Below are 27,981 nucleotides of genomic sequence, written 5' to 3' on the forward strand. Positions count from 1 at the left end.
ACCACACCTCTCCCCCACGGCTCTGCGAGGCGAAGCACTCGGATTGCTTTGTGTGGGGAGACGTGAGGCAAACGCGGCCGTTTCCTCTTACTTGTGAGGGTTTTAAGGAGTTTCAGCGAGCCCCTCAGTGCCTACAACACTGGGAGCTGCTGGCTGGATACCGCTGACAGCCACGGAGCCCTGCGAACCGCAGTGAAAGAACGCACTGTGGGCACAGAGGCACACACGGACACCGGGGGCGGGGACGCGCAGCCCCGCGCCCGCCCGGCTCCCGCAGCACCGCCCCGCCGGCAGCGCCGCCCCCGCCCGCCGTGCCCGCGGTGTCCCGGGACCGGCCGCCAGCGGCGGCCGCCGAGGACGGAAGAGGAAGTGGCGCCGCGCCGGGAGCCGGTGAAAGGCTCCGCGGGGGCGTGCGGAGCCCGAGCCCAGGGAGGCCCCTCCCCGAGCAGCCGGCGGTGGACGATGGGGGCCGCCGGGCTGCTGTGGGCCGCGCTGTGGGCCCTGCTGCTCCCGCTGGTAAGGACGGACGCGGGGCCGCGCCGGCCGCGCCCGAGCGGCGCCACTTGGGCCGGCGCTGGCGGATGGCGCTGCTGTCGCTGCTGTTCGCTGCCGGCCCAGGGGCTCCCTCTGCCCGCCTTCTACCCCGGGCCCGTTCCCGGGAGCTCGCCGGCCGCGGCGGGCAGGGCCTGCGCAGCTCCCTTCTCCCGCGGCTGGGCTGGGCTGGGCTGCGCTCCCCCTGCCCCCGAGCGCCTCGGGGTCGGGCCGGAGTGTGGCCCGGGGGGTTTGGGCCTCCTGGGCGCGCCTAGGGCGAGGCCTCTCGGCTCCCCTCACCGGGCCCGGGGAGCTCAGGCCGGGCCAGCTCCGGTCACGCCTTGGGAGTTGAGATAACAAATCTCACGAGGGCCTTCGTGGATAAACATGGTGTTTAAATTCGGGTGCCGGGAAGGGGGAAGCTCCTAGAGTGTGTGTGTGTGTATCCTGACTTTTGTCTCGTTCATCTTCAGTTTTGGTTTTGGTGTGGCGCACATTCTCAGCTTCTCCACAGGTGTACATTGCCGTGGAAATCTGGCAGACCACCTTCTGCCAAATGGGGTAGTGAAATGGGGAGGCCATCTGCTTAGGCAGTATAAAGGACATGTATGCATTAAATGCTGTTCCACAAAATTGTTTTGTTGTTTGGTTTTGGGTTTTTTTACTTAATTTTAACAGAATTTATCTTGTTTTGGTAAGACAGGATGCAGAATACTTCTTTCCTGTGTAGGAAGTCACCATTGGATATGCTCAGCAACAGGTGCACAACACAGTCTCTTAGTACCTTGGGAATGCCTGTGGGGGTAGTAACTTGTCTCCCTGGCTTTTCCTGAGTCCCATGTAGCTGTCACTGGCGTGTTGGGGTTTTCTGAAGAGTGGCTTTGCCCTTTACTCCAATGGTTGGCTGCTGCTGACAAGGGAAGGGGCTTCTGCCCTCTTATAAGACTCCAGGCCTTGTCCTGCCTCCTTCTTTGCTCTACAGATGCAGGTGTAGCGGTGGTGAGCATTGGACCAGGTCATTCTGCCTCAGGAGTAGTGTCTTGACATTTACAGCATGGGGAGCTGGGTTTGGGGAAGGGTCACTGCTGCTCTCTGGGCATGGGCTCCTGTTCTCCTGGGTCACAGTGCCTGCAGAGAGGGAGAAGGGCTGATTTGTGTGTGTCACATGGCCACTGGCAGAACAACAAAATGATGGTTGTTCTGTTCTGTTCATCTTTTCCCCCCTGCCTTTTTATGTTTCTGTGGGTTTTATGTTGTCACTTGCTACATACAGACTGCCTTCTCCCTAGTCTGTACCTTTGCGTTTCTGTATGTCTTATCTAGGTACTAATTGTGATGGATGTTGTAAGCATAGGCTTGGTTTGGTCTCTGTGTCTCCTGGTTCATCTGATTTCCTGTATTCTGTGTGGTGCAGTTACTGGGACACTCAGCAGTCAGCCCAGGCTTATATCCCTGCAGTGGCTGGGACACCTTTGGAAAATTAGGGATTAAGAGACAGAATGAGACTTCTTCTCTATCAAAGATAAGGAATTATACAACAAAAATTTAAAGGGGATAAGGGAAGGAAATATAATGAGAGAACTACCTGTTGGAAGTAGAAAGGAATTTGTTTGGAAGTTATTAGGAATTGTCTGAACCTTAAGGCAAAGGAGATGGTGATGCCCTTAAAGTAAGGACAGCTGTCATGCCTCTTCTCCATGGGAATGCTTTTATGCCAGAACAAATCAGCCTAGGGAAGCAGGTTAATCTTTTCAAGAGATGTTTTTGTGATCACACATTCAGTCTTTTCCTTAAGTAACAAAATTGAAAATGTGTTCGGTGAGAAATGTATGTGTACTGAGAGCAGGATTTGTTCAGTGACACAGCTGACTGCAAGGCCACCTACCCAAACCTAGCCCTTGTCTGTTGTGAAAGGACACTGAAGCCATTAGAAAGTAACAGGACTTTAGCTGGATGCAAGAGGATTTCCCTGGAGATGTTCCAAGTGAGCCATATCATGTAGTGTTTCTTTTAATTTTTAACTTCTCAATGCTGTCTGGAGCTCAGCATGAATAGGTGTGGCTACACGTCATGCTCAGGTCCTGCCTCTCTCCACCTGATGAGGATGAATTGTGTGCCCTGATTAATCCCCAGAGGAGGGAAGCTTGCCAAACAAAACATGCATATCATGTAAGCAAGTAATCACTCCTTCTAGGTGGATTTATCTTGTGTAGTGTTAACACTTGATTTCCTGGAACCCAGAAAACACTATCATTATATTTGGTGAAGCAGAAAGGGCTTTTAATGGATGTAAACCTCTGGGGCTTGCACCTGTTAGAAGTCTTTACTGCTTTTAATTCACCATTAGCTTGTACTTCTAGGTGAATGCATTTAAGAGGGGCAGCTTGATCATTTTTGTGCTGATCATAAATCATGGACCAATTGATTTCAGCTGACAGCTGAAGAGCTGTTCTGTATTCAAGAGTTAATGTGCTCAGGCCCTTTGACACAGTTCTCCCAGCAGATGTTCATGCGCTGGGGCCAGTAGAATGGATTCCTCTGAAGAAGGGGTTTTGCTATTCAAACCAGGCAGACATAAACCTCTGAAACAATATCGTCACATGCCTTTATTTTCTCTCCAGTTCTCCCTTGCTGCAGAATACAGATCTTCTAGCTGGAGGAGAAATGCCTCTCTAGCACTGTTACTGCTTAGCATTGTGTATCTGACTGTTTGGGCTTCTCCCCCATACACATGCCTACTTTTAGCTTTATATGCTAGTGGTTTTTCTGTACACATCTGAAATTTACAGCAGAATTTTAAAAAATGATTTTTTTTTACTCTGATAATGCTTCGTGCTATTGAGGTCAGTTTCAAGACAAACAGTTGAAGTAAGAACATCTTCCAGTTTTTTACGGGGATACTTCTTTGAGATGCAAATAATGTTTATTTCTTTTCACTGCTTTATAGATGTAGCTGCATCTAATCTTTTGTCTGTTCATTTATCCACTTAGATACCTGACCTTTATTTATGCTTGGGGAGAAGAATATATTCCTAACATTATCACAAGTTTTAAAACTCAGCTGTATTTGTAAATAAAAGGAATCATATTATGTGAGGGGCTCTAATCTTAAGAAACACCAGTATTTCCTCGACTACACAAATTCTTCTTAAGGTACACTAGTTGGTCTCTTTGTGTTGACAGTTATTTGTAAGTAACTAAAGTTACTTGACAAAAATATTTGGGGAATTGTCATATGATGCATATACATATATATATATATGTATTACATATAATCCCCACTTTTGCTAGTAGGGAAAATTCTAGAGTCTTTGAGGAAGGAAGACTCTAGAACTCCATCTCTTTTTCCATGTACTCTTCTAATTGCTTTCCATATAAAATTTTACACTTTTTGGAAGGCATAAGATAGAGAATCTGAAGTGATTTGCTTTGGTTTCTTGCTGGTATTCTGCTTGGTGACATGAACTGTATGTGTCATAAACACACTGTATTTGCAAAGAAGATAAGCAGCATTATGCAGTAACTAGGTTCTTACTAGATTTCCACTCTGCTCTCAAGCTCCCCATCTCTCATGGCATCACTTTTTATGTAAAATAATGAGTTTAGTAAATTTCTTTTCTGCTAACAAGTCTTTCTCTTCATACGCTTTTTAGAAGAATGTTTGCATAGCTGATATTCTGAACTTGGTGGAGCTCAGAACTCTGGGATCTCTTGCAGGTGGCTGCTGATGAGGGGATCCTGCACGCCTCTGGAAGTGGAGAGCCTCCAGTAACTAAGGATTACTGCATCATTTACAACTCCAATTGGCTATCTCTTCCAAAAACCTTGGACAATGCTGTAAGTAGCTTGTAGTCATGCTCTCTAAGAAAACTAGAATGCAGTATGAATTTAAGTCAACTATAAATGGTCTTCAAAATTTTGAGTTAAATATGTGCTACACTGAATATTTGCTGTTTTGCTTCATGTTGTCCCCTTCCCCCCAAACCACCCAAAAAAAAAAGGCTGTAGTGAACATTTCTATCCTTGAAAGAGTTGGCTTCTAGAGTTTACAAAGGGAATAATCTCTCTGTGCTTAGAACCAGCTTTTGTATTTATGTGTTTATTTATTTGTGTGTTTATGTATTCATTTTATCCTGTTAATTTTTTTTCTCTTTGGATGTTATCCTTATGTCTGAGGTCTGTATTTGGGAGTTAAATTTCTGTTTATTTGTGTACAAAAATTGGTAAACTTCTGGAGCTTTTTTATATTGGCTTGTCAGTTTCATGTACTGTTTAATTGTCTTGAAACCAGGTGATTTTTCTGTGTAATCAGTTTCTTATATTTAAATTACAGTACCAACTACTGTGAAATTGCACTTAGAAATACCCAGATTATTTCAGCTCTATGCTGCTTCAAGTGTTCCTCACTATTGCAGGCTGCAGAAACTGCTGCTGTGATTTTATATTCCTGAGTTATTCTTTTCTGTTACACCTCTTCCTGGCAAATCTCCAGTTAAAGAGCATAATGTAGTCCTCTGGATTAATTTGTTTGTAATATCAAATTTCCTACTTTAATCACATTCCTTTTCTCCCTCTTTCACTGCAGACTTTCAGGACTCTGGAAAACCTGACTTCTACAGTCCTCTGCAGTTCAGCTGAAGTTCCTTCTGGCTTAATGAAAGACAAAGCAGTTGTAGTGATGAGAGGAAACTGCACTTTCTTGGAGAAAGCAAGAATTGCACAAAGTTTGGGTGCTAAAATGCTTCTGATTGCCAGTAAATCTAGGCTGGTAAGTAACAACAAGCAGTTTTCTTCTATACTGAAGTAGTGTGCTGTCTGTCTGGTGCCATGCAGTGTTGTGCAGGGTCAGCTGAGAGAAGCCCCAAAAGCAGAGGAAGCTGACCATGTGTGGGATTGCAGCATGAGTCATTTACTCTCCTCACAGAGCTGTGCTGCCTGGGCTGTGCAGTGCTGGCTTGAATCAGCTCAGAGGAGCTGCAGAGCTGGATGTTTAAATGTTCCTTGTATCTTCAGACATGTTTCTGAATGCAAATACTTGTCTTTATCATTCCCTAATTTTAGTGCATTCTGAACTCCATGTAAACCTAGGTGATACTGTTTTTTATCAGTAAAATAAGCTAGGGAAGTGTAATCCAAAACTGGAAATCACAAAAGGTCTTGTGAGATCTCATTGTTTTTTGTTCTCCATTGCAGCTGCAAACTGTATGTACAAATATGTACAGTTCATGAATTTGTGTGATTATCACTGAAAGTTCATCTTGTTTTAGAAGTGTAGAAATTGAAACCAGTTTTGATTATCCCTTGTAATACTATAAAAACACAACAGCATTAGGAATCCAGACATGTTGGTATTATCACCTGGTTTGATTTAAGTATATCTATCTTTTTTAATCTTTTGCAAAGGGTGATGAATGAGCTTTTTGATTTTTACCTTCCTACAAATACACTGAAATGGAAAGAATAATCTGCTTTTAGGGATCTAACCTACTTTGTAAATAGGCTCAACATACATACCATTTTCACTTTCTTTTTTAGTCTGCTATTTCAGATAACAAGACTGGTTTTGAAGATGTGACTCTTCCAATTGCTCTTATAAGATATAATGACATAGTAGATATGCAGCTGGTAAGTAACAGAACTTCAGCATGTTATGGTTGTATAAACTTAGGTATTTGAACAAATAGATTAATTTCAGGTCAGGTCTGGATGTCTGCCTGATTTGAATGTGCTTAGATACTGCTTTCATTCCTAAGAGAGGATGGACATTTAGTTGTGGAAGTACTGGCCTTCCTAATTAGGTGAACAAGAGAGATGGATTGATTAGAACACTGAGAATGGGAAACACTATACCTGACTGGAGAGGGGGAACCTGAAAAGTTTCCTGCTGTACAAGATAAGCTGTATCTTCCAGTAGACTTGGATACAGCTGCAGGTGCCTGACACACATGAAGAGCTGTAGCCTGAGAGTGCAGAAGTTCCTGAGTGCAGAAGCTACAGCAGCTGAGCTTGTAGCTGCTGGCACCAGAGCTTTCAGGCAAGCAGCACCTGGGCAGGTTGGATCTTGAGGAAAGACTGAGAGTTTTTTGCCTTTGCCAGATGCTGAGCTCCCTCTGTATAATGTGACAGCATTAGCTGAAGAATGGTTAGGCAGTGTAGTTTGAGTTTCTGCTGGTGAGATGCCAAATGCATGTTATTAAAATACAGCAGTTGTGCTATCTCCTACACTTTATAGGCAGGAGAGTTTGTTTTGGGAGTATTTGGAGTTTGTTTTCCTTGGCATGTAATATTAGGATAACAAAACATTGCACAGTATTTTAAGGAAAACAGTATATTTTCATCAGTGTGGCTTTTTCTGATTTTTTTATTTAGTGTTGAATAGTTTTGCTAAGCATGAGTTGTGTTGCACATGTTTTTCTGGGGATAGCAGAGGCTAGCACTGTGTAGTCTTAGCTTCTTGAGTTGAATTTGCAAGCTCACTTCACCATTTCTGCTCTCAATCTTCAGAGCTGCCATGGGAGGTTGTCTTAGGTAAGTATGCAAGCTGAAACTGCCTGATTGGTAGGACTTTGGCTGTTTGCTGTTGTCACTGCAGATAGGCACTGGCATGACTGAAGGTCTGTGCTGTCTTCAGACTGCCACAGCCTTGATAAGTACTTGATAAGTACTTGATAAGTACTCCAGCTGGGTTCAGGCTGTCCTCTGTCTTCAGATTTGTTTCTTCAGTCAGATGAGTGTTGTTTGCTTGCTTGAGTGGTTTTAGGATGCCCTCCTAACATGAAAGGGAACCAGGGCAGGTTAGGTCTGGATCTTCTCTGCACTTCTTTATTGCCCAGTTATGCTTGGAGTAACTCACCAAAGCACCTCTGCTGCAGATTGGTGTGCCAGGTGATGTCACATACTGCTGCTGAATAAAAGAATTCATTTTTGTCCTAGAATGAGACTGCCTTCATAAAAGTAGTGAGGAACACTGCCTAGACTACAAGTGATCTTTCCTGGTTTTGCTCTGCTTTTTTGCCAAAGCCTTCTGTCCTGTCACTGGCAGCTGTTATTTTGAATTATATGCACTGCTTGGAATCCAGCAGCCATTGTACACTTCCAACTACAGTTGCATTTCTTGTTTAACTGTCTTTAAAGCTTCCAGCTTCCTCCTTTTTTTTAGAAGAGAGAGACAATACCAGTCTGAGGGAAGTAGTTTATATAAGCATTCTTTTTACTTGACAAGTAAATCATCTCTGTTAGCCCTCACCATTAGAGCCAAGTCTGTTAAGAGTTTTGATAGCAGTAGCAGAGTGGTACAAACCTTTTAGTCAGTGGACAGCTCTCTTGCAGGTTTGTTACCTGATGCAGTCTGTTTCATTCCAGTGCTCCCTGTGGTGGAAGTTGAGACTTAGGGAGTTTTTAGTGAAGAGGGGAACGATAGGAGCAAAAGGAAACAGTTGCTCTGGATTCTAATGTGAATTACACTTCGTAAGATTTATGAAACTTCAAGGAAAAACTGGATTAAGATATGTTGAAACTGAATACTAAAAATGTATAAACCTCTTAGGATTTTTTCTTTTTTTTTTTGTTCTTGGTGGTATGTGTTTGGGTTTTTGTGTATATGTGGTTTGTTTTTTTGTTTGGCTTTTCTTACATAGAGGATGCTGTAATTCGAATAGGGTTTTTTTCCCTTTAATGTTATGTTCCACTTCATACAACTACAGTGTTTCACTAGAATTTAATTTTATTCCTTGTTTTCTGAACTTCCATAACTTCAGGCAAAAGGAATGATTCTGACTTCTTTAGCCTGCAGAAAGGTTATTATCTGTAATTAGAAAATTTAGATGTTGAAATGATTCAGCTGTCTTCATCTGTGGCCAATGTATTCCATTCTACCACTGGCCTTCCCATTCAGTCTTTTTAGTGCCAGTTTGATCTTTCTGAAGCCAAACCTGTCTGGCATGTTCTTCTCTCTCTTGCTTTTATCTCACATGCAGACTGTAAACAAATCTGGGTTTTTTTCTGCATCTCTGAAGTCTGTTCTCACTGCACAATTACTTTAGATGTCTGGACTTAGTTTGACTGCAACAGCAAACTTGTCTTCCCTACTATTTTCCATTTCCTACCAAATTATAGTCCTTTCTTTGTTTTTTTAAATCTTACCTTTCAGTCAAATGGAAGCACCTTGGTTTTGCTTTCAGGATTTTTGTACTATTCAGTACCAGTTACATCTCAGTGTTCTCTCCCATTTTCTTTTGTGTACTTCAGCTGATTGTTTTCTTTTCCTTAGGTCTTAAATTTTTAAAATAGTGTGAAATTGTTTTCTTTTCTTTTGAATCCATCTCAGCGCATGTTTGTGTTAAGCTGTTGGGAAATAACTTCCTGCCACCTCGAGCTGTCACTGGTGTTCTGTCTGAAGCCTCTTGTCAGGCTCTGAGCTGAGTTCTGTGGGTTTGAGAGCCAGAGGTAGATCTGCTGGGACCTCAGTGGAGCTGTGAGTTGTGTTTCAAGGTGATTGAGTTAGGTGTGCTTTCCTGCAGAGCAGATGTCTTTGATAGCACTTGGTGTATTTTGGGGAGGTATTTGGGCTGGAGGCACAACCTCTCAGAAGTGTGGGAAGAATGCAAAGAGGTTCCATTTTCTCTTGTGGTATCTCTGTATTTGCACAGGAGCAGTAATAGATTTGTTTCCAAACCTGACCACCCTGAAAGGTAGCATGGGAAGCATTACTTCTTGGTAAACATATTGACATGTCTTGTGCAGTGAGCTGACAACTTCCTCTCAGCATTATGTAGATTAAGAGTAGGAAATCATGATGTACATCTTGTTGGAAAATAAGCAATATAATTTCTTTGTTCCCTTTATGAACCAACATGTGTGTTATATTTCAGGTGCTTGGAAATGAAGTTAATGTGACTCTGTATTCACCACCTTTGCCAGAGTTTGACTACAGTATGGTTGTCATCTTCCTAATTGCTGTGTTTACAGTGGCACTGGGAGGCTACTGGAGTGGAGTAGCAGAGCTGTAAGTTGGTTAAATGGAACTGCTTAAATTACATGGACTGCAAAGCTTGTGAAAGCTGTCACTATGATTAGTGAGAAATTATTTTCTTTTAGGTTGGTAGTTAAAAAATTAGAAGACCTAAGTGCAATTAGCTGCTTTGTCATTAAATGTTTGAGCACTGTAACCTCTGAAAAATCACCAGAGGTCTTTGAGGAACCTCAAGAACAGAGTGTAAAAGTTCTTGAGGGATAATGCAGCTCTTGTGAGGAGGCATGAGTTAACATTTTGACAAATTACCAAACACTCTGTAACTAGCATTATAATTCTCCAATATCCACAATAGAAATTAGATATTTTAGTTACACTTTCAAGTGCAGTGATTCAGGAGGTAAATACATCTTGTATGTAGTGTCTGCATTGGTAGGGATCTGTACAGCTGCTCCATCCCAGCTGGCTGTGCAGCACTCCTGTCACTGGGAGCAATGGGATGCACAGTTTGGTTGTCTGGCTGGCTCCAGATAAAGTCCAGCCTGGCTTATCTGCTTCAGCTTTTTGTTTTATCTGGTGGAGCAGCAGAGCTGGGGCAGCAGCAGCTCTAGGCCTGGGCAAGGACAAGGAGGCAGCAGCAGTCCCTGAGCAGGGAGGAGGGATTGGCAGTGCACAATGTGGAAAAGGCAGAGGAAACTGGAGTGCTGGGGGTTTCTGCTCTGTCCTTGAGGGGTGTGCAGCTCTAAGTGATGCACAGAATTGTTATTAGTCTGGGGTTAAACTGGCTATAGCTGGCCTTTGAGAGCATGCTGTTACTCTGCAGTATTTCTTGGGTGGCTGTGTATGCTAAATGTGTTGCTACCTTCAGGGTCTCAGTGGTGTTCTGGTGCTTTGCTCCCCAGCACAACAAGGAGAGGATTGTATGTGATAACAACAGCTTCCTTTTTCCCACAGTTATGCAAATTAGCTATTTTAAAGAGATTAAAGAAGTAGAAGGAGGGGAGGTGTGTATGTTTCTTTTTTTAAAGGTTGGATCTGATTATGCTTCTTTTTCACCTGCAGTGCTGCAGGGTGTGGCTGTACTGAATGCTAAAATAACAAAATGTGGTGCTGTCTCCCATATTAAAAATACCTAGATGTAATTTATTAAACTAGTTAAAGTGCTCTTTCATAAATCTAGGGCAAGCTTTTTTTTTTAAAAAGCTGCTTATTCAAAGCATGTCTTCTGAGTAGGTGATTCATCTTACAAGGTGCCTTGCTCCTGTGGGTTACTCTCTTTTGAAGGTAGCTGTTTCAGTGCTGAATTCAGCTTTTGGCAGGTGGGTTCTGGGATTCCTCAGGAACATGCTATCTGATGGGCAATTTGCACCAGGTCTGTACTAAAGAGGAGAAGGGCTCTCTGCTCAAAGAACAAACACAGCAATTTAAGCCTCCTTATTTTGCATGGTGAGGTATAAATATGGAGTATGTATGCACAGGAATCTTACTCCCAGGTGAAAAACCCCCAATTATACCACCTCTCTTTCACTTACTCTGTAATTATGAGGTGTAAGAGTAAAGGAACTGGTACTTAGCTAGCTTCATTCTCTAACATGAATGGGTTTTGCAGACACTTAATGTCTAGATGAAGTTTTAAGAGTGTCCAATACCTCTGGTTTTGACTTATTGTAGACATATTTATCAGATTCTCCACATTTAGCCCAATAAATTTTCTAATCAGAGGGGATGCACTAATAGAGCTCAGTGTGTGCATCCTGAAAAGCAGTTTGAGTGTAGTACTACTTTTCTTCACATGGGCCAGGGTTTTGGTTGAGGATGCTCCCTTAAAGTTGGGAATTACCACACCATTTGAAAGGAGTATAGTTAAGAATCTTTTCCTTGTGATCTGTGCTAGGTTGGAAGTGCTTATCTTCATTAAAAAATGGGGAGAAATTCAAACAATAACCATACAGTTTTCTCTGGGTTTAAGTCTAATGATAATATGAAGGACTAAACTGAAACCTTGTCAGTCTAAATGTTTTATAACCATCAATTCTGATCATAGCATAACATTTTCATAATCTGTCATCTGAGGTAAATGTGTTTGTTGTTTTCTTAAAACAGTGAGAATCTGAAAGCAGTAGCAAGTCCAGGGGAGAGAGAAACGCGATGGAAAAAGGAAGAAAATGTTACTTTCACCCCTGTAACAGTTATCTTGTTTGTTGTCATCTGTTGTGTCATGCTGGTCTTACTTTATTTCTTCTACAAATGGTTAGGTAAGAAACAATGAATAATCTCATTTGACTCACTTGTCTATGTGATATTATGAAGTGTTTTAAGTCTAAAAAGCTAGATTTCTAAACTCAAATGAATATAACTTTTAAATTATCCTCTCCATGCATGAGTTGAGGGTTGAAAGGATGCAGTTGCTACTTAAAGGAAAGGTTTCTTCAGCTGTCTTTCAAAATCTGCCGTGACAGTGCTTGTTCTGAATGAAGTCATGTGCAAGAGAGGTGACTAATGATGAGTAAAACAAAATATGATTTATGTCAACATTCTTGGGAGGATGGCAGCGACAACCTAGTAGTGTTTGGAGTTTGCTTGATGGGAGCATTTATTTGTTAGTTGGGGCTTGGTGTTTGGTTTTAGTTTTTTGGTGAGGATCTGGCTAGAAAGCAATTCTGACACCTCTGAGTCAAGTTTTTGCTTGATGAGAACTTTGTCATAGCAGAGACACTCAGAATTCAGCATTTTCTATACTCAGCTTACTATGGTCTCCAGTACTGTTGAACACTGGTATAACTGTCAACAGTTTATATCATGGAATTATAGAATCCTCAAGGTTGAGAGAGACATTCAAGATCATCCAGTCCAACTGTCTACTCAGTACTGGCACTGTAACCCTTAAACCACATCACCCAGTGCCAGTCAGACACCTCCTGAACACAAAATATCACATCTGTGTTATTGTGTTTATTTGCTGTTTTCTGGTTTTTTGGCACTGATTCCTGTCTTCATTGTTTTGATTTAGTTTATGTTATAATATCAGTCTTCTGCCTGGCATCTGCAATGAGCCTGTACAACTGTCTTGCAGCATTAATAGGAGAAATCCCATTTGGGCAGTGCAGGTATTGTGCACCTTTCACTTACTAAAAATGGCAGGTTTCCTCTGGGTATTTTCTGGTTGCTACTCAAGACAGCATGAAAATACAAGAACAGTTTGATGAATTGTTTCCTGTATGGTTTTAGTGTGTGGGATAGTAACAAAAGAAAATTACAAGCTGCTTTAATAAATATTAAAGGCATCTGTAGCATAATCAACAGTTAAAATAGCTGTAGATTTGCTGCATTACCTATATTTGGAAGCATTCTGTAATAAAATTTGAAAAGCTCTGGTTGGCTGTCTGAGCTTGGTTTTACAAAATGCTGGTTGTCTGTCATGTGTGCTTATTGTGTTCATCAAGGAACTCTGTAAGGGGAGGATCCTGCACATTTGATCCTGTTTGGAGCAAGTACTGTGCTACAGGCAGCAGGGAGATGGGTTGAGAACACCTTGTCAGCTTAAGGATGTGTGATAGCACAGGCATGTGTCTTGGCTGTTGCAGGCCTTCTCTTTTAATTTAATTATTTTCTTTTAGGATTACATGTTCCAACAAAACCATTGAAGTGAGGCTTATTTTCCTTGCTATATTCTGCATAGCAGCAGCTGTTGTCTGGGCAGTATTTCGAAATGAAGACAAGTAAGTGGTGCATTCTGATTGAGAGTAAGGTGAATAACTGGTGTTAATGAACTTCCCAGCATACAACTAATCCTGGAGTGGAGCATCCTTCTAAACTCCAGTGCCAATTTCAAAAAGAGTCATGAAAGTATTTTGAAGCTTAACAAGCATGGGAGTAATAGAGAACAAAGCAATGCAAATGAGCTGTGTGGTAATTTGAAGTTACAAAAACTATGAAGATGAGGAAGAACTAGCTCGATTGCTAATGATTGCCACAGAAGAAAAGAGGTGCAGAATAGCACAGGGACTAGCTCTGCTCAGCAGTAGCTACAACATCCCTGTGTTATCAACACTGTTCCCAGCACAAATCCAAAACAAAGCCCTTACCAGCTATTGTGAAGGAAATGAACTCTATCCCAGCCATTACCAGCACAGTTACCTGTTTATGATCAGAGGCTGGTATAAACTGACCATCTTGAAACTAGGACTTTGGTGGTTTTGCTAGCAGTAATTCTGAAAAACAAATTTCTTGCTTTCTGAGAAATTGTCCTTGCTATTTCCAGAAAAATCTAGATTCCAGCAGCAGTTTGAACTACCTGTAAAAATGTTTTGGGTTTTTTTTTCAGGTGGGCTTGGATTTTGCAAGATATTTTGGGAGTTGCTTTCTGCCTAAACTTCATTAAAACACTGAAAATGCCCAACTTTAAGGTACTGTAAGTTGCTTACCTTAAGATAATATTCTACTGCCACAAATCTGCAAGTTTACTGTCAGGAAGTAGATTTTCAATATGCAAGAAATATATATTAAAAACATAATCTTTACCATTTTTAATAATTATTAAAAGAAACTAATCCTGTTCTAAATGTTATGCCAGATTAAAACACATGGTACTGCAGTGGTTCCAGAATTCAGCTGTGTGATACTTCAAAACCCACAGTAATATTTTCTTCTCTTTTTTTTGCCAGTCATGTGTAATACTTCTAGGCCTCCTCCTTCTATATGATGTGTTTTTTGTCTTCATAACACCATTTATCACAAAGGTATGTCTGTGAATTTACAGTAAGAACAAAAATGTCTGGTCATTGGGAGAATATTTTTGTTTAACAGGTCAGTGTGTACAGTGTTCTCAAGGTGGAGAAGCTGATTTCCATTTTTTCCCATGTAACATAACAGTGGCCTAAATTTTTATGGCAATCACACGGTCAAAAGTATAAACCATCCCCACTTAGTGTGAGGGATAGTGTGATCATGAGAAATTACTGCCCTCCAGTTTTTCTCCTTCTTTTGCTTTATACACCCATTTATTGGAATATACTCTAGTGCTTTCTGTAGTGATCACTTGCAGTGTGCTATGAGCTGTGTGCAAGTGTTAACCTGCTTTTATTTTGAAGTAAAAAGCTCTTGGCAGAAAAAGCTGACATGTTTTTATCTAAAATTCTAGCTACATCTAGTGAACTTGTTGTTTGGGGTTTTTTAACATTATTTTAGGCTGGACTGCATGTTTTTATTGTCAAACAATGCAGTATAATACTGTACAATACCAGGGCATTCCCTTTGATATTCAGGATTTTTCCAATCCTGAACTGTAAGTGGAGGTACAAGCAGTTTTTGTCAATGTGGTATGAAAGTTTTGGTTCATCAAACCACTGACTTTTGAAAAATAACTTTAATTTCAGAATGGGGCAAGTATAATGGTTGAAGTTGCAGCTGGTCCCTTTGGAAACAGTGAAAAGGTATGAACAGTCATTGTAATATGTGCAGCATTAAAGTACTGACTCTGTGTAGCTAATTCATAGTGTGCTTTTCAGCATAACTTTCTCACAAAATATAGCCAGCTTCTGCTATTTCCTTATAAGTATTAAATGCCTGTTGACTTGGGTTTGATCCTAGAGTGATGGAAACTTGGTGGAAGTCCCTACTGAACGCTCAGCTCCCCATGAGAAAGTAAGGATTGTATTTCAGATACTGGATTTTTAAATTATTTCCTCTGAAAAGACTGTTCTTTTGGGGAAAACCTTACTGTCCAAATTTCTCTTTAGGGCCTGGATATCATTGATCAGTATTCTATAGTTAGGTTAATAATCAAGATTTGTTACTCCTGTTACATGGTTAAATACTGTTTTAACTTTTTTTTTTGTATGTGTGCATATTATTTGTAAATCTGAAATTCCAGCTTACCAGTTGCCTTAAGCTTTATCTACTTTCTGTGTTGGTTTCTGGTTTTTACTTCAGGTTCTACCTATTTTGAAGTCTGCATTAACGATAAACTAATTATATTTAAACTGTTTATTAATTCAAGCAACCAAAAATATCCAGAACACCAGAACGCTTTAGATGAGATTTATGTGGCTTCTGCACTAATGTTTTCCAGTTACCCGTGGTTATTAGAGTGCCTAGACTTGAACACTCTGCATCAACACTCTGTGATTTGCCCTTTTCATTGTTGGGTTTTGGAGACATCATTGTCCCAGGTGAGCAAATGGTTTTGGTAACTAACTTAGGAATAAATACTTTGGGTTTTATTCTTAGCTGGCTTGCAGAGTTTATTCACAGGGTAATTGCTGAATCAAGTGCAGCAGTTTGCCTTGATCAGTCAGTGCAGAATACAACAAAAGCCATAGTAGAAGAAAGCTCACTATGTTATAGAATAATTAAATAGTGAAAGGGTTGTTTTCTGTTTTACTGGATTGAATAAATGCAAGTCCTGTAGGTAAATCCAGTTGTCAGTATTAACTAAGTATAATTAAAATCTCATAAAGCAAATATTCTATGACTTTGTAGGATTTTCATATCCTAGACTATGTAATTAGGGGTGAAGTAATGTAAAATATTTTGCCAAGTTTTTCCATCTTTCTCAGAAGAACTGAATTTGGCCATAATTGGAGTCTTGAGCAAATTACTTTATTCAAGAATGTGCAGACAAAATTGCTGAATGTTAAGAGTGAGCATTAGAAACCTATTGAAGAAATTAAAAATAGGTTGTTACACTTCTGTATTAGAAAGCTGAAAATAGCACAATGTAATTAGGTTGCTTGAAAACCCCAAACCGCTAATTCCAAGCTTGCTTGGCTCATGTTTCCTTTATGTTTTTTTCTACATTTACTGTAGGATTTCTTAGACTGGTTCTTGCCTTTACAGAAAAAAATATTGGAAGAAGATAAAATACCAGAATGTGAAGTCTTACTATAAATTCTTTTATGCTGCTTTCATTTGGAAAATTGGGGAGAAAAAAAGTCATGACTAAACATTTCGTTAATCCTCTTCCTTTTTAATTTTTTTTTTCTCTTCAAGGGCTTCTGGTTGCCTATTGTCGAAGATTTGATGTTCAAACAAGATCATCTTCTATATACTACATTTCCTGCACAATAGGTAAATTGTGATATTTCAGCATGGTTGATCTTCATGGTAGCTTTTTTTAAATGGCAGATCTAGATGGTTTTCTTCAGGTAAGGTTCAATGTTGTCAAGAATCTCTGTAAAACTCTTTTTAGTGTGCCTAAGGTGACTTCTTTATGGCAGGGAGTTGCTTTGAGAAATCTTGGAAATATAGAGCAATTTATTGTGTCTCTTCAGTTATATTAACAAGGAAGATATTTCCTTGTTATATTAACAAGGAAAATAAAAGGGAATTGTCTTACTAAATGATTGACCTAATCTGAAAATTCTCCTGTTCCTGATTGTGTATGTATGAATGTCTCTTTATAGCTTATGCTGTTGGCATGGTGCTGACTTTCATTGTTTTGGCACTGATGAAGATGGGGCAGCCTGCCCTCCTCTATCTTGTACCATGTACACTCATCACGAGCTCCCTCGTTGCCTGGAGGCGCAAAGAGATGAAGAAGTTTTGGAAAGGAAGCAATTACCAGGTAGGCTCAGGCCTGGACTATTCTATTTATTCTGTTGTTAATTCCTTTGAGTATATGCTTCTCTGAGAACTTGGTGATAGATCACTTGCAACCCAGTTTTTGCAAGTTTTCCTGTGACCCTCTGGAACTAATAAGGAAAAGTAGTCTTTACTCTTAGAAAATCTTAGTCTAGTGGTTGACATGGCAGAACAAAGCTCAAGGGAGATGAAATAGCTGCTTCAGTACTCAGGGAGGAAAAGTAATTTGTTCTATTTACTTTGAAATGTTTTCTTGTATTTTAACATTCCCCATCTATCATCTTGATGTGGTATAACATGAGTCACTGGACTAAGCATGCAGACTCCAAACTGCACTAGTTCTGTGTGAGAGACAGTTCCAAAAAATTGGTGATGGTCTAGAACTTTAGAAACTTTCCATGCATCACAGATGGCCTGCATTATCAGGATTGTATGGAGCATTCAGGAACAAAATAGCTGGGTTCTGTAACTGTTTCCTATCACAGCACACACTGTGGGCACACTGCCTTGGATATTCTGTATTGCTCCCTTGGTTATGTCTAGCACTGCCCAGGAATTGCAGTTCTTAAACTCTCACCTGTTGACATGTGCACGTTTTCCCTGATGTGACTTGCTGTAGTAACTGGGTGTGCCAGGAACCCTTGTGAGCTGGCATTTATCATCAGACAGAGCAGTCTCAAGATTATTCTGTGTTTTCTTGAGACCTAAGTTCAGTATTGTTTGAATTTACCATCACCTATATCTAGGGCATGTTGAACTTGGAGCTTGGATAGTCTGTTCTGGGAAAAGGTGGGTGTCAAGTTCATGGTGGATAGAAGCAGCTCCTGCTTTCTCAAGATTGGAAAGTTTAAGTGGATCAGTGGAAGTCAAGAGTAATTCTTGTAAAACTACAGGCACCAGCTCCTATAGTATTACCAGTAAAATGCTACCTTTTGTTGATCTAATACACTACACCTGCTTCAGCTGGAGGTTGGCCTAGGTGTGAAATTACTCAGTTTTTCAACTTTAACTAAATACCCTGTCTTTTTGTTTACAAAATCAACTCCTCCTTTCATAGGTCCAGTGAATAGAAATGTTCCTCTGTAGGTCAGAATGAATTTGGTTTACTGTGCATTTATATATAAATTGGTGACTGTTTGCTCTTCTAAAATAAAGAAAGTCACATTTATGAAGCCCAGTAACTTTGGATTTGTTGTGGGGAAAACACTTTGCAATTTATTTTCCTCACTTGAGTTCTGAGTAAGATTGGCCTAAGTAAATTTGGCAGGTCTCCTTAGCAACAAAAATTTCTTGTACTTCTTGTAGCAAAACTCATACTTGAAAGAATTATGTTGCCATAGTAGTTATTTCATGTCCTTTCAACTGGTTTCTTGAAGGATTAAAACTACTCTGAACTTCAGCTTGTTTTGAGTTAGATTACTTCATTTCTAGCAGAATTTAAAATGTTGATTTCAATCCCCCATTCCACCATCTCTGAGTTAGACTTTTCTGTAACTGAGCCTGCAGTTGAGCTCTGTGTAACTTTACTAACTTCTATTTTTCTATAACTTTTTGAAGAATATTTTATATTAATTTTTTGTTCCCAGAGAGTGTTATTCAAGTGTCACTCTTGAAAAGCTGAAGGGTTGATCTTTCTCAGATGTTGTCCTTCTTATCTAAAACTGTATTTTGAACTATCCTTACTGAACTTACAAACATGCAAAAAAATCCAAGCAAACAAACAAAACCCCAAACAGCCCCAACCCACACAGCTCCAGGGTTGAAATCTCCAGCTTTCAGTGCTCACTTTGAGGAGGAAAGATACGGAAAGGTGTCAGAAGAGAATTTTTTTGCTCCATCAGTGATTGAGGCTCAGGCAGAGCTGCTCTGTTGACAAGGATGGCCAGACTTGTGTAGAGGTTTGCTTGGCCCTCATGGGAACAGAAAAACCTTGCAGAGTTGTTAGAACAAAGTGTCCTAAGAATAGGGGTAGAAGAGCATGTAGAGTGCATCAGGTGACTAAACTTCATAATAGTAGTCCATTAGTTACCTTTTTGGATTTTGGGGTTTTTCTGATTTTTTTGTTGGTTTTGTTGTATATGATTTTAATAATGGAATGAATTTTATTTAGGTATCGGACTCCTCCAGGACGCCTTTGCTACAAGGTGTGATTATGGCCTTCTTTTAATGCAGCTTTATTAATTGTCTTACAGTTCCTTTTTTCTTCTTTTTCCCCTTCTGCTTCCTCTTTTCAGTCTTTTTTTGCATCTACCTCTTAATTTTGTATAAATTACTTGGTAGAAGAGGGTAGAACTGAAGACAAGATACAAATCTGTATTCACTCTTAGATGTGAATAGAGGTCACACTTAGGTCTTCTGGGGTTTTTCTTTTTTAAAGGAGTGCAGGAAAACATGGTATTGAGTAGCAATGAAGCTGTGATTCCTAAGCCTGAAAACAGGCTTTGTTTGCTTCTCTACTCTCCAGCTTCCCAAACCCTAGGACTGTCTTCAAATATTTGCAGTTGGTGTAGTTCCTCTTCTGTTACCTGTATTGCAGCCCTTCACTTGATTTTTCTGTGTCACGGCATAGATGTGAAAGCCTGCTTAGTGCTAAACAATTTTGTTGTCTTGTGTTACAATGCTGAGCATTATGGATTTGCCTTTAGTAATCATGTCTGCAGCTCTTGTGTCACCCTCCTGGTCCACAGTGTCCTTCTTGCTGTCCTATCTGTCCCTGGGCTGGGGAGCAGGGGCTGGGGCCGGCTCTCTGCCGCAGCACGTCTGGGCTGTGGCGAGCTTTGACCTTTCTTGGCAGCAGCTCCTGACTGCTAACACTGATGGCATTTATTTTTGCTGTCCACACAGCTTGCAGAGAGCAGTGCAAGCTTTCAAATTTCAGCTTCTCTTGGAATTTAAGCATTTAAATATAATTTTGAATTATAGTTGCTGGAGTTACACATCTATTTATAAAGCGTAGGGTGTCTGCTCTGAAGACAATTTGAGATGGTGAATTCTGCCTGACTGTGTCTTAAACTCTCAAATAAAAATGCTTTTCTCATTAGCTCCTTTCTTCTAAGAAAGAGTACTTTAACAATTTAAGTCTCGTTAAAAAGCCTTAATAATAAAGGAATTAGATATAAACCAAAGATGATATTAGGAAGTGGGAGGGGTTGAGTGCAAATTAAAAGCAGATGGCCAGACTATTTTTATAACTTAGAATTCTTCTATCCTGCTGTGCACGCTCCAGTTCTTGGATAGGTTGGTAAAATCACTTTTTTAGTTTCTGCTTTATACCTATGACAAATACTTGACTCCCCAAGATAGCTCTGAGGTCCCATAACTCATAGCTGAGGTAATTTCTGTTTCTGCATAATGATGCAGTCTTAAATTCTAGTTATGCTCAGTGTGGCTCTTTTATGGTCTAGTCTTGAGCTGTAGAGTTGCTGCACAGAAAACATTTTAACTATTCACTGAAGCGCAGGGATTTCTTGGAAGAGTAATGTACTTACTTTCCTGCCATCTAACTGGCAGTATTGCTGCTGTGAAGTGTAAAATAAAGGTTTATCTAGGTTTCTGGATTGCTTATACTCCTCATGGATGCTTTCATGATAAATTAATTTCATACTTATTTTCCAGTTATTGATTTTTAGAATACTCATTTTTGTATCAGTGCAATCGATGAAATAATTTTAGGAAAATCTAGTGTCCTAAGGCCACTTTGAAGTCTTCTACATGGAGTAGTCTTGAAACTTTTTGGAGTTTGTCAGTTTGAAGTGTTTAGCGCTTCTTATCTCTCTTTGAAGTAATAAATCAAGTATTTGTCACTGGCATGTTATAGAGCATGCACCTGTTATTTACTAAGTTTTATAATCACATTTTTAGATTCTTGCAAATTCATCATAACTGGGAGTTGTTAAGAATTCCATGAATGCAACATTATTGCCATGAATCTTGCAAGCAACTGTGTGCATGGGTACTACGTGCTCTTACAGGGAGAGATTTGTACTGCCATTTCTAGTTTGGCTCTGTGGAAGTGGTTTTTTTGGGGGGTGAGTTTGCTGGTTTTAGTTTTTAATGATTCACCATGTTAGTAGATAGGTTAAACAAAAATGGTTTTGTTACAAAGCTGTCTTAACACCTCCCCCTTAAAAACTGTCAGAAATTCAGATGTGAGAGCAAAGCTTCTAAGTCTCCTCCACTTCAGAGATGTTCATGAGCTCTCCACAATGTACAATCAGATTGCTTTGCCTCATTCTTAGCTTAAAACAGCACCTTTGTCCAGGAGTGTAGCCAGGTGCCTCCATCCTGCAGCTGGGTATTGTAAAGATTCCTGAAGCTTCTGCTGAGGCTTTGAGGAAGGGGCTGGCCTGAGAGAATCCACAGTGGAGACACCTGAGTGGACAAAGCTGCTTAAATGTCACCTTGTACTTTTAGAGAGGCACCTGTTGTCCCCAGCTTGAAGCAGTGGGCTGTCCTTCTGTGTGGAGGAAAGATTAAAAGTGGGGTGGGGTGGCTTTTTTAGCCTTGAAACATTTATAGAAAAGACACCCCCTCCCCCCCAACACCTTTAGAGTTTTACAAGGCATTCGGTTTTAAATTTAACTTCAAAATCTGATTATTAAGTGGAGATTTAGATACAGGTGCTATCTCCAGCATTTGTACAAAAAAGAACATTTTTACTGCTTAGTGTTGTAGGATTATCAGAAGAATCTTTGACTTTGGAATACACTGAGTTATTGCAAGTACTTTTAACTCTTATTTCTAGAAGCATCTTGTCAATTGCATAGGAAAAGACTGTACAAAAATGCTTAGCAAAATTACTTTCTCTATGCTGGCCATTAGATGATCCTCCCTAAGCACAAGGGAGATAGATGGCATGACTGGATGTAATATGGTACTGTGGGGAGAGGTTGTTCTTGTTTTATCCTGGAAATGAATACTTTAATCCTCATTCAAAGGGATGGTTTGAGTTCTGTAATTGTAGGGAATGCTTTGATTTTGGTGACTTTTGATGTGGATTTTGGGTCAGTGTAGAGGAGAATTCTGGATATACTGAAATAAATGCAAGATTGTCATTAGCACAAGAGCTGGGCATTCACTGCTGGACTGAGTGTGTGCTGCTGCTCTACTCAGTCCTTAAGCCTATTGGCAAGACTGGTGCCTGCCTTAGTTCTTACTGTCATTATTCTGGAACTTGAAGGGAGGGTTGTGAAAGGCCTTTTCTGGTCTTAGATGAATATTGTGGCCACTGGGCTCTCCTAAACATTCCCCAATCCCACTGACTTCTTTTTTGGAACTGTCATCTTGGTTTACTGCACAGCATGCTGGTGTGGCTGGACTGTGAAACAGCTTATTTAACCAAAAGTGCTTTTGATAAGGTATGTTTGTGTACTTTGAATGAAACAATTCTGGTGGCATAAAAGAAGGAATGGCACAGAGCTGGGTCAGAACTAGAGGAGAAGAGAAATGTTAATGGAACAAGTCTTTTTACCCTGTGCACAGAATTATACCACACTAAGTGTGTACAACACAGCAGTCTCAGAGCCTGGTTTTGTCCTGGCAAGGATTCTGAGCAGGTGCTAGTAAGACAAGAAAATAATTGTGTGGAAATATGTCTACCTTAGATCAGAACCCACACAGTGAGCAGCTGTTGCACAGAAAGACAGGCAGGATATGCCACTATGGAAGAACATAAGTAGGGTTTTCTGCCTTTTGATGCTTAAAGCATTATCTCTTGTCCTAGTAATCCTGCCACTCTGGGTGTGAGCTCCTTGGCACATTTTGTTTTGTCAGCCTTGGTTGTACTATTCTGTGTCTTCTGTCTCTGGCTATCAGCTACCCAAACCGTCCAGTTCTTGGCCCCTTGTAAATTATGCTCAATTCTGAAGCCCTCAAACTGATAGGCTCAATTTGTCACACTAACAAATGTGTGTATTACCTCTGTCATTCATTCAATGCCTTGTCCCAGGAGAAAAACCAGAACCTTCATTGCCTCCAGCAGTACAACAGTGGATAGGGAAACAGGCTGCCTTTTAAGTCAGAACAGCTACAAATTTGTTTTGAGTTCTTCAGGCAATCCAATCAGTTACATCAATGCCAAGTAGAATCAGTCTATTTAATAATCTAGTTTGGATTCTCTCCTGATGCAGGACTTTAGTTCCATTTCCTTTATCCTTTCTGAAATAAAAGGAAAATTTACAAAGAAATGTGACCACTACAGTTAGTTTTGACTAAGTGTAATATAGGTAGCCTTTACAGCCATGACAAGAGAAAGTCTTTTCTGATCAAGCTATTGCTTGAATTAAATTCTGTAAATGTCAGGTAAGATCCTAGAGTCTACTTACGGTTTTGCAAGCCATATCTTTGAAAAATTTGCGTAACCCCAATTGGTTTTTGTTCTCTGTATTTAATAATTGAGATACTTCTGACTCACAAGTTCATTTTCTTGTAGAGGACCCGGGTCCTTGGTTGGAGACTCCTTTTGTAGTGGAAAGCATTAGCTAATACAGCTTTGATTATTTGGCTTAAACACTTTTCTGATCTATAGAGGACCTCCTAAATGTATGCTGCTAAAATGCACTCTAACACGTGTTTAATTATATTTCTCTTAGCTAACAAATACTTTAGATCAATGGGGTAAAGCTGTATTTCTTGATAAAGAGCCATCTCTTTTCCCTTTTTTTTTTCCTTTTTTAGATGATGGAACACCTGGATTACACAGGAAATGAAGAAAGCACAGCATCAGCCACTGAACAGCCTGGAGGACAATAATATGTGGGATATCCTGATTTAAAATAGCATTTGAATTTTTGACAGCTGAATTACAGTAAATTTGGTGAAATTTTACAATAGAGTGTTTCCCACTCTGTGTAAAAGGGTTTTTTATTCCTGCACCTATATTTTTATGGAAAATACTGTTAATAACATAAAAGTAATCAAAATAGAGTTGCATTTTTACAGCCAAACCATAGCTAGTAAAACCGTGCCTTATTTCAATTTAAATAAAAGGATATTTTCTATGCAATTTTCCAACTGTGTTTCTATACAGTATATTTTTATAAAAGTTGCTTGCCCATATCATCATGAGTGAAATGTTCTTTTAAAGTTTTGATTAAAACTAGTTAGGTTTCTTTAAAAAAAATAAAGTACCCTTCATATGTTTTCTTTCCAGATTTTGAATGCAAAGTTGGATAGTAATGTAACTATAGCAACTGAAGAATGAAACTATAGTTCCATTACTACAAGTAATTCAATAAACAGTGTCTAATGTGAGCCATAAAATAAATAACAGAGCAAATTAAGTGTGGGGTTGTGAACTCTTCCTCCCCACTCCCCTCATTGTATCACTGGCTTATGCCTTAATTGTGGAAATTGTTAAGCTTTGATGCAAGACTTTGGATTATATACATGTCCAAGCATTTAAAAATAAATAAAAGAGGGGAGGTACTTACACATAATCCTGAATACTTCTGTGCAGCTCCTGGAATAGTTGACAGACAAGATGGTGTGGAAGGCAAGAGGTTTTTTGCTCAGAAGGTGCTATTTTAAGGGATGGGATAAAATGTTAACACTGGCCTGGTTCTCTCACCTGTTGAGAGTAGGTGTACATTCGTGGTCTTAATTTGGCTGTGGATCAGTTCAGAGGGATAGGGAAAAACAGGACAGGTTTTTTTGTTGGTTTTTTTACCTTTTGCATCTGCACCATACTTTAAAAAAAGTATTTTTGAAAATTCTTTGCAATTGATAGACAAAACAGGTTTGAATAGTGCTAATAGTACTTGTGTTAGCTAAGGCAAATGCATGTGTTTAACTTGTTTAATCTTAATTTGTTTTTGCTTTTGAAGACTTGGAAAAAGGATAAGTAGTTTAAATCATTAGTTTGCATTTAGAAGAGTTTGAGTTTGTTTGACACCTGGTCTTTTTTCAGGAAACTGCAAATTGAGGGGATTAGGCATAGAAAATTTGTATAGCTGTAATGCTAACACTTGACACCAAAGAAAACTGGAGAAGGCAACAAGGGGAGACCACTGAGTTCACTTAGTGCTCATGTCAGGTAGTTGTTAAAACATTTTTCCTATTCTTTAAATGAATGTCATTCCTATAGCAAGTACAAGTTCAAGAACCCTGGAGAAAACAACTGAGTAAGCACATGCTGGGCAGTGGCAATGGAGGCTTTCCTGCAGTGCCTCCTTTGTTTGAAGGTCACCTCTGGACATTTCTAGTCAGTTTGGGGCATGTCAGCTCAGGAAAATGTACCCTGATTAAATCTAGTTTAGCTAGATTTACTTTGGAAGTATGCTAATTAAGCCAATTGAAAATCTGTATTGGCAGTTAACAAAGGCTAACTGCAAATTTACCTAATTTATATCAAGTTTAAAGTTCTGTTTGCAAGAGTCAGGAGCAGACAAAGGACAGCCTGGATGATATCAGTTGTTGCCAGTCACAGAGATTGAGCGTGGTGCCAGTTGATACGGGTAAGATAACTCACCTTGTTTGCAGCTTCCCTAAGAAAATAGAAATTAAAAGCAGTTTTTGTATGTCAGTAGTTCCCCCCCTTGACTCGAGCTTGAACTGACAGCCTCAGAATACAGTGGTCATCTTCTGTTTTATTTAACTGGCATTTCATAATAAATTAAAGCATACCTCAGTGTTTTAATAGCAGACTGAAAATGTGTCTTCTGATGTGTTATGCTTTTTGACAAGCCCAGTATCTGCCAAAGTTCAGTGGTTTTGAAGAAGTTTCTGGAAATTCCTGAAGCAGATAAAGAAGTCATAACTCATTCAAAATCATGTACAATTGAAAGCCCTCAGAAGCTTCACAAACCTATGTAAGATGACTTCTTTGTCTCTTTGAAATCTTCCACATGGAGGATTTATTAAATTTTCAGCTGTAAGTGATAATGGAATTAGTATAAATAAAAAAGACCTTTGGCAACATAAGTGTATTCAGCAGCTGGCTGTGGAAGCTCTGTCTTGTTCTGTGCCTAATAATACTCCCATGCCTGACCATGCCTGAGGTTTCACACATGTGTTGCCATTTAGTGGGATGTAAACTAACTTTTTTTTTTCTTTCAAATGCTTAGGTGCTTTGTTTACAAAAATTATGAATGGAGTTTAAAATTTTATATAAATAGTAGGTTAGTATTGACTACTGAAATGAGGTTTTTATAAGTTCAATAGAACTGATTGCAACACTTCTAGCAATTTTGAATGTTTTTAATATTAAATTTGGTTGAGCTAAACACTGTTAAAAGCCTTGTTAGTCATACTTTAATAGAAAAATCTTACTACCTTTTCATTGTATGTTTACTGACAACTGCCCCCTTCCTTATGACTCTTAAGTTATCACCTTAAAAATGTTATTAATAAATGTTACTTGGAAAAAAATAGTTGAGTAATTGCTTTGTTCTAACTCATCCTTTTCCTACTATGAATGTTCATGGCAAAACAATTAACCCTTCATAATACCAAGTTAAAAATCCATAATGCACCCCATGGATATGTAGTTGCAGTTTTTCCTCGATGTATCAAAGTTATGATTCCACTTGTAAGTACCTGTATGATGGGTTTGGTACATTGCTTTTCTCTGTTTTCTCCCCTGGGATGGAGAGGGAGGAACTGAAGTGAATTGAGCTACATCAGTTTTTCCTGGTGTGACTCAGGAAATGCTTGTTGTACATCTGTTAGTGCTGAGGCTCCCTGAAAGTACACCTGAGAAACAGAGAGCTGGAAACTTCACAGCTGCAAAGTTCTTGATGGAAACAAGTTCCCTGCAGTCATGCAGGAACTGGTTCTGCAGAGGCATTGTTCAGCTGAAGGTGCTTAGCCATGAGGGCAGGAAACAGCCAAACCTCAAATTTTGAAACCCAGGCTGGGTTGGAAGTGTTGGCAAGGAAAAAGAAAAAATCACTGAACCTGAGTGCACTTGATATGTGATCCTTGAGCCATCCCTGGGATACAGTGTTCTGGATGTAACACGTTCTTTGGTATTTGAAGTCGCTTTTGCTTGTACACTGGAGGTAGCTTTGAGTCACAGTAAGGGAGTGCTTAATGGGGAGAGAACCCTCCAAAATGCTCTTTGAATTTACTTATTTTAAAAAGTAGAAGTTAAGAAGAACAGACATAGCTGCAATCAGCAAACTTGTTTTTTCACTGTCTGTTCCCCATGCAGTCCGTTATTAAGGCTGCTCCATCTGACACACTGGCTAAACTGTAAATCTCAAAATTACAAGTAGAATAGACAGTTTCTTCTAAACTTGACGGTTTAGATCAGTCCAATCTTTACAATACAATTCCATTTAGACACAAAAATAAACTTTGCCCTGTGAGTTTGGTTGGCACAGGTTGCACACAGAGGTGGTAGAGTCTCCATTCTTGGAGACAGACAAAATACAAGTGGCCACAGGCCTGGCAGCCTGCTAGAACTAGGCAACCCACAGAGGCACATTCCACCTCTACTGGTCTGGTTATGGAAGTGGGGTTTTTTTGCTTGTTTTCCAGCTCCAATGATCTGCAATTTTTTTTAATTTGTGGGAAAACTCAAATTTTATCACCCCAACATGAGTTTCAGGTTTTTGTTTTTTTTTTTTTTTTCATTTGGAATAATTTATACTAAACTGTCAAATTGAAATATATTTAAAAGTTGTCTTTGGATTTCTAATGCTTTCAGAAGCTAAACCACTGTTTTGTTTTCAAGTAGCCCGTACAGCACATTTTCTGAGTGAATGCTTTATCTCTACAGTTTTTGAGGAAAGAAGAAGGGCAACTCAGACTGTTATCCTTTTTGTCAGTGGTGAGCAATCAAAGTTCAAGGTTTTGTGTTCTTGAGAGAGGTTGATGGTGGAAGCTCAGGTATCTCTGGAATTCCTCTTACTGATAAAGAATGTGCAAGATCCTGTTTCTCTGAATACTGAGGACAT

At 39.8% G+C, this 27,981-nt stretch overlaps 1 protein-coding gene across 4 annotated transcripts; it reads left to right on the top strand.

The window, feature by feature from the left end:
* The first annotated feature begins 321 nt into the window (after positions 1-321).
* Positions 322-26,451, top strand: SPPL2A (signal peptide peptidase like 2A). Of its 4 annotated transcripts, XM_066558692.1 has the most exons (17): positions 322-516; positions 4,249-4,368; positions 5,117-5,299; positions 6,067-6,156; positions 9,402-9,535; positions 11,606-11,757; positions 12,513-12,609; positions 13,120-13,221; positions 13,827-13,908; positions 14,167-14,241; positions 14,878-14,934; positions 15,092-15,145; positions 15,573-15,672; positions 16,493-16,570; positions 16,906-17,066; positions 19,194-19,227; positions 23,759-26,451. In XM_066558692.1, the coding sequence occupies exons 1-17, from the start codon at positions 463-465 to the stop codon at positions 23,788-23,790; spliced, it is 1,605 nt and encodes a 534-aa protein (XP_066414789.1). In that variant the 5' UTR covers positions 322-462; the 3' UTR covers positions 23,791-26,451. The 4 variants fall into 4 exon arrangements, with proteins under 4 accessions (XP_066414789.1, XP_066414788.1, XP_066414791.1 ...); XM_066558691.1 differs by lacking the exon at positions 19,194-19,227; XM_066558694.1 differs by lacking the exon at positions 15,092-15,145.
* The last annotated feature ends 1,530 nt before the right edge of the window (positions 26,452-27,981 follow it).

Source organism: Molothrus aeneus, chromosome 13 (assembly GCF_037042795.1).
Source record: "Molothrus aeneus isolate 106 chromosome 13, BPBGC_Maene_1.0, whole genome shotgun sequence".
Classification (NCBI taxonomy): Eukaryota; Metazoa; Chordata; class Aves; order Passeriformes; family Icteridae; genus Molothrus; species Molothrus aeneus.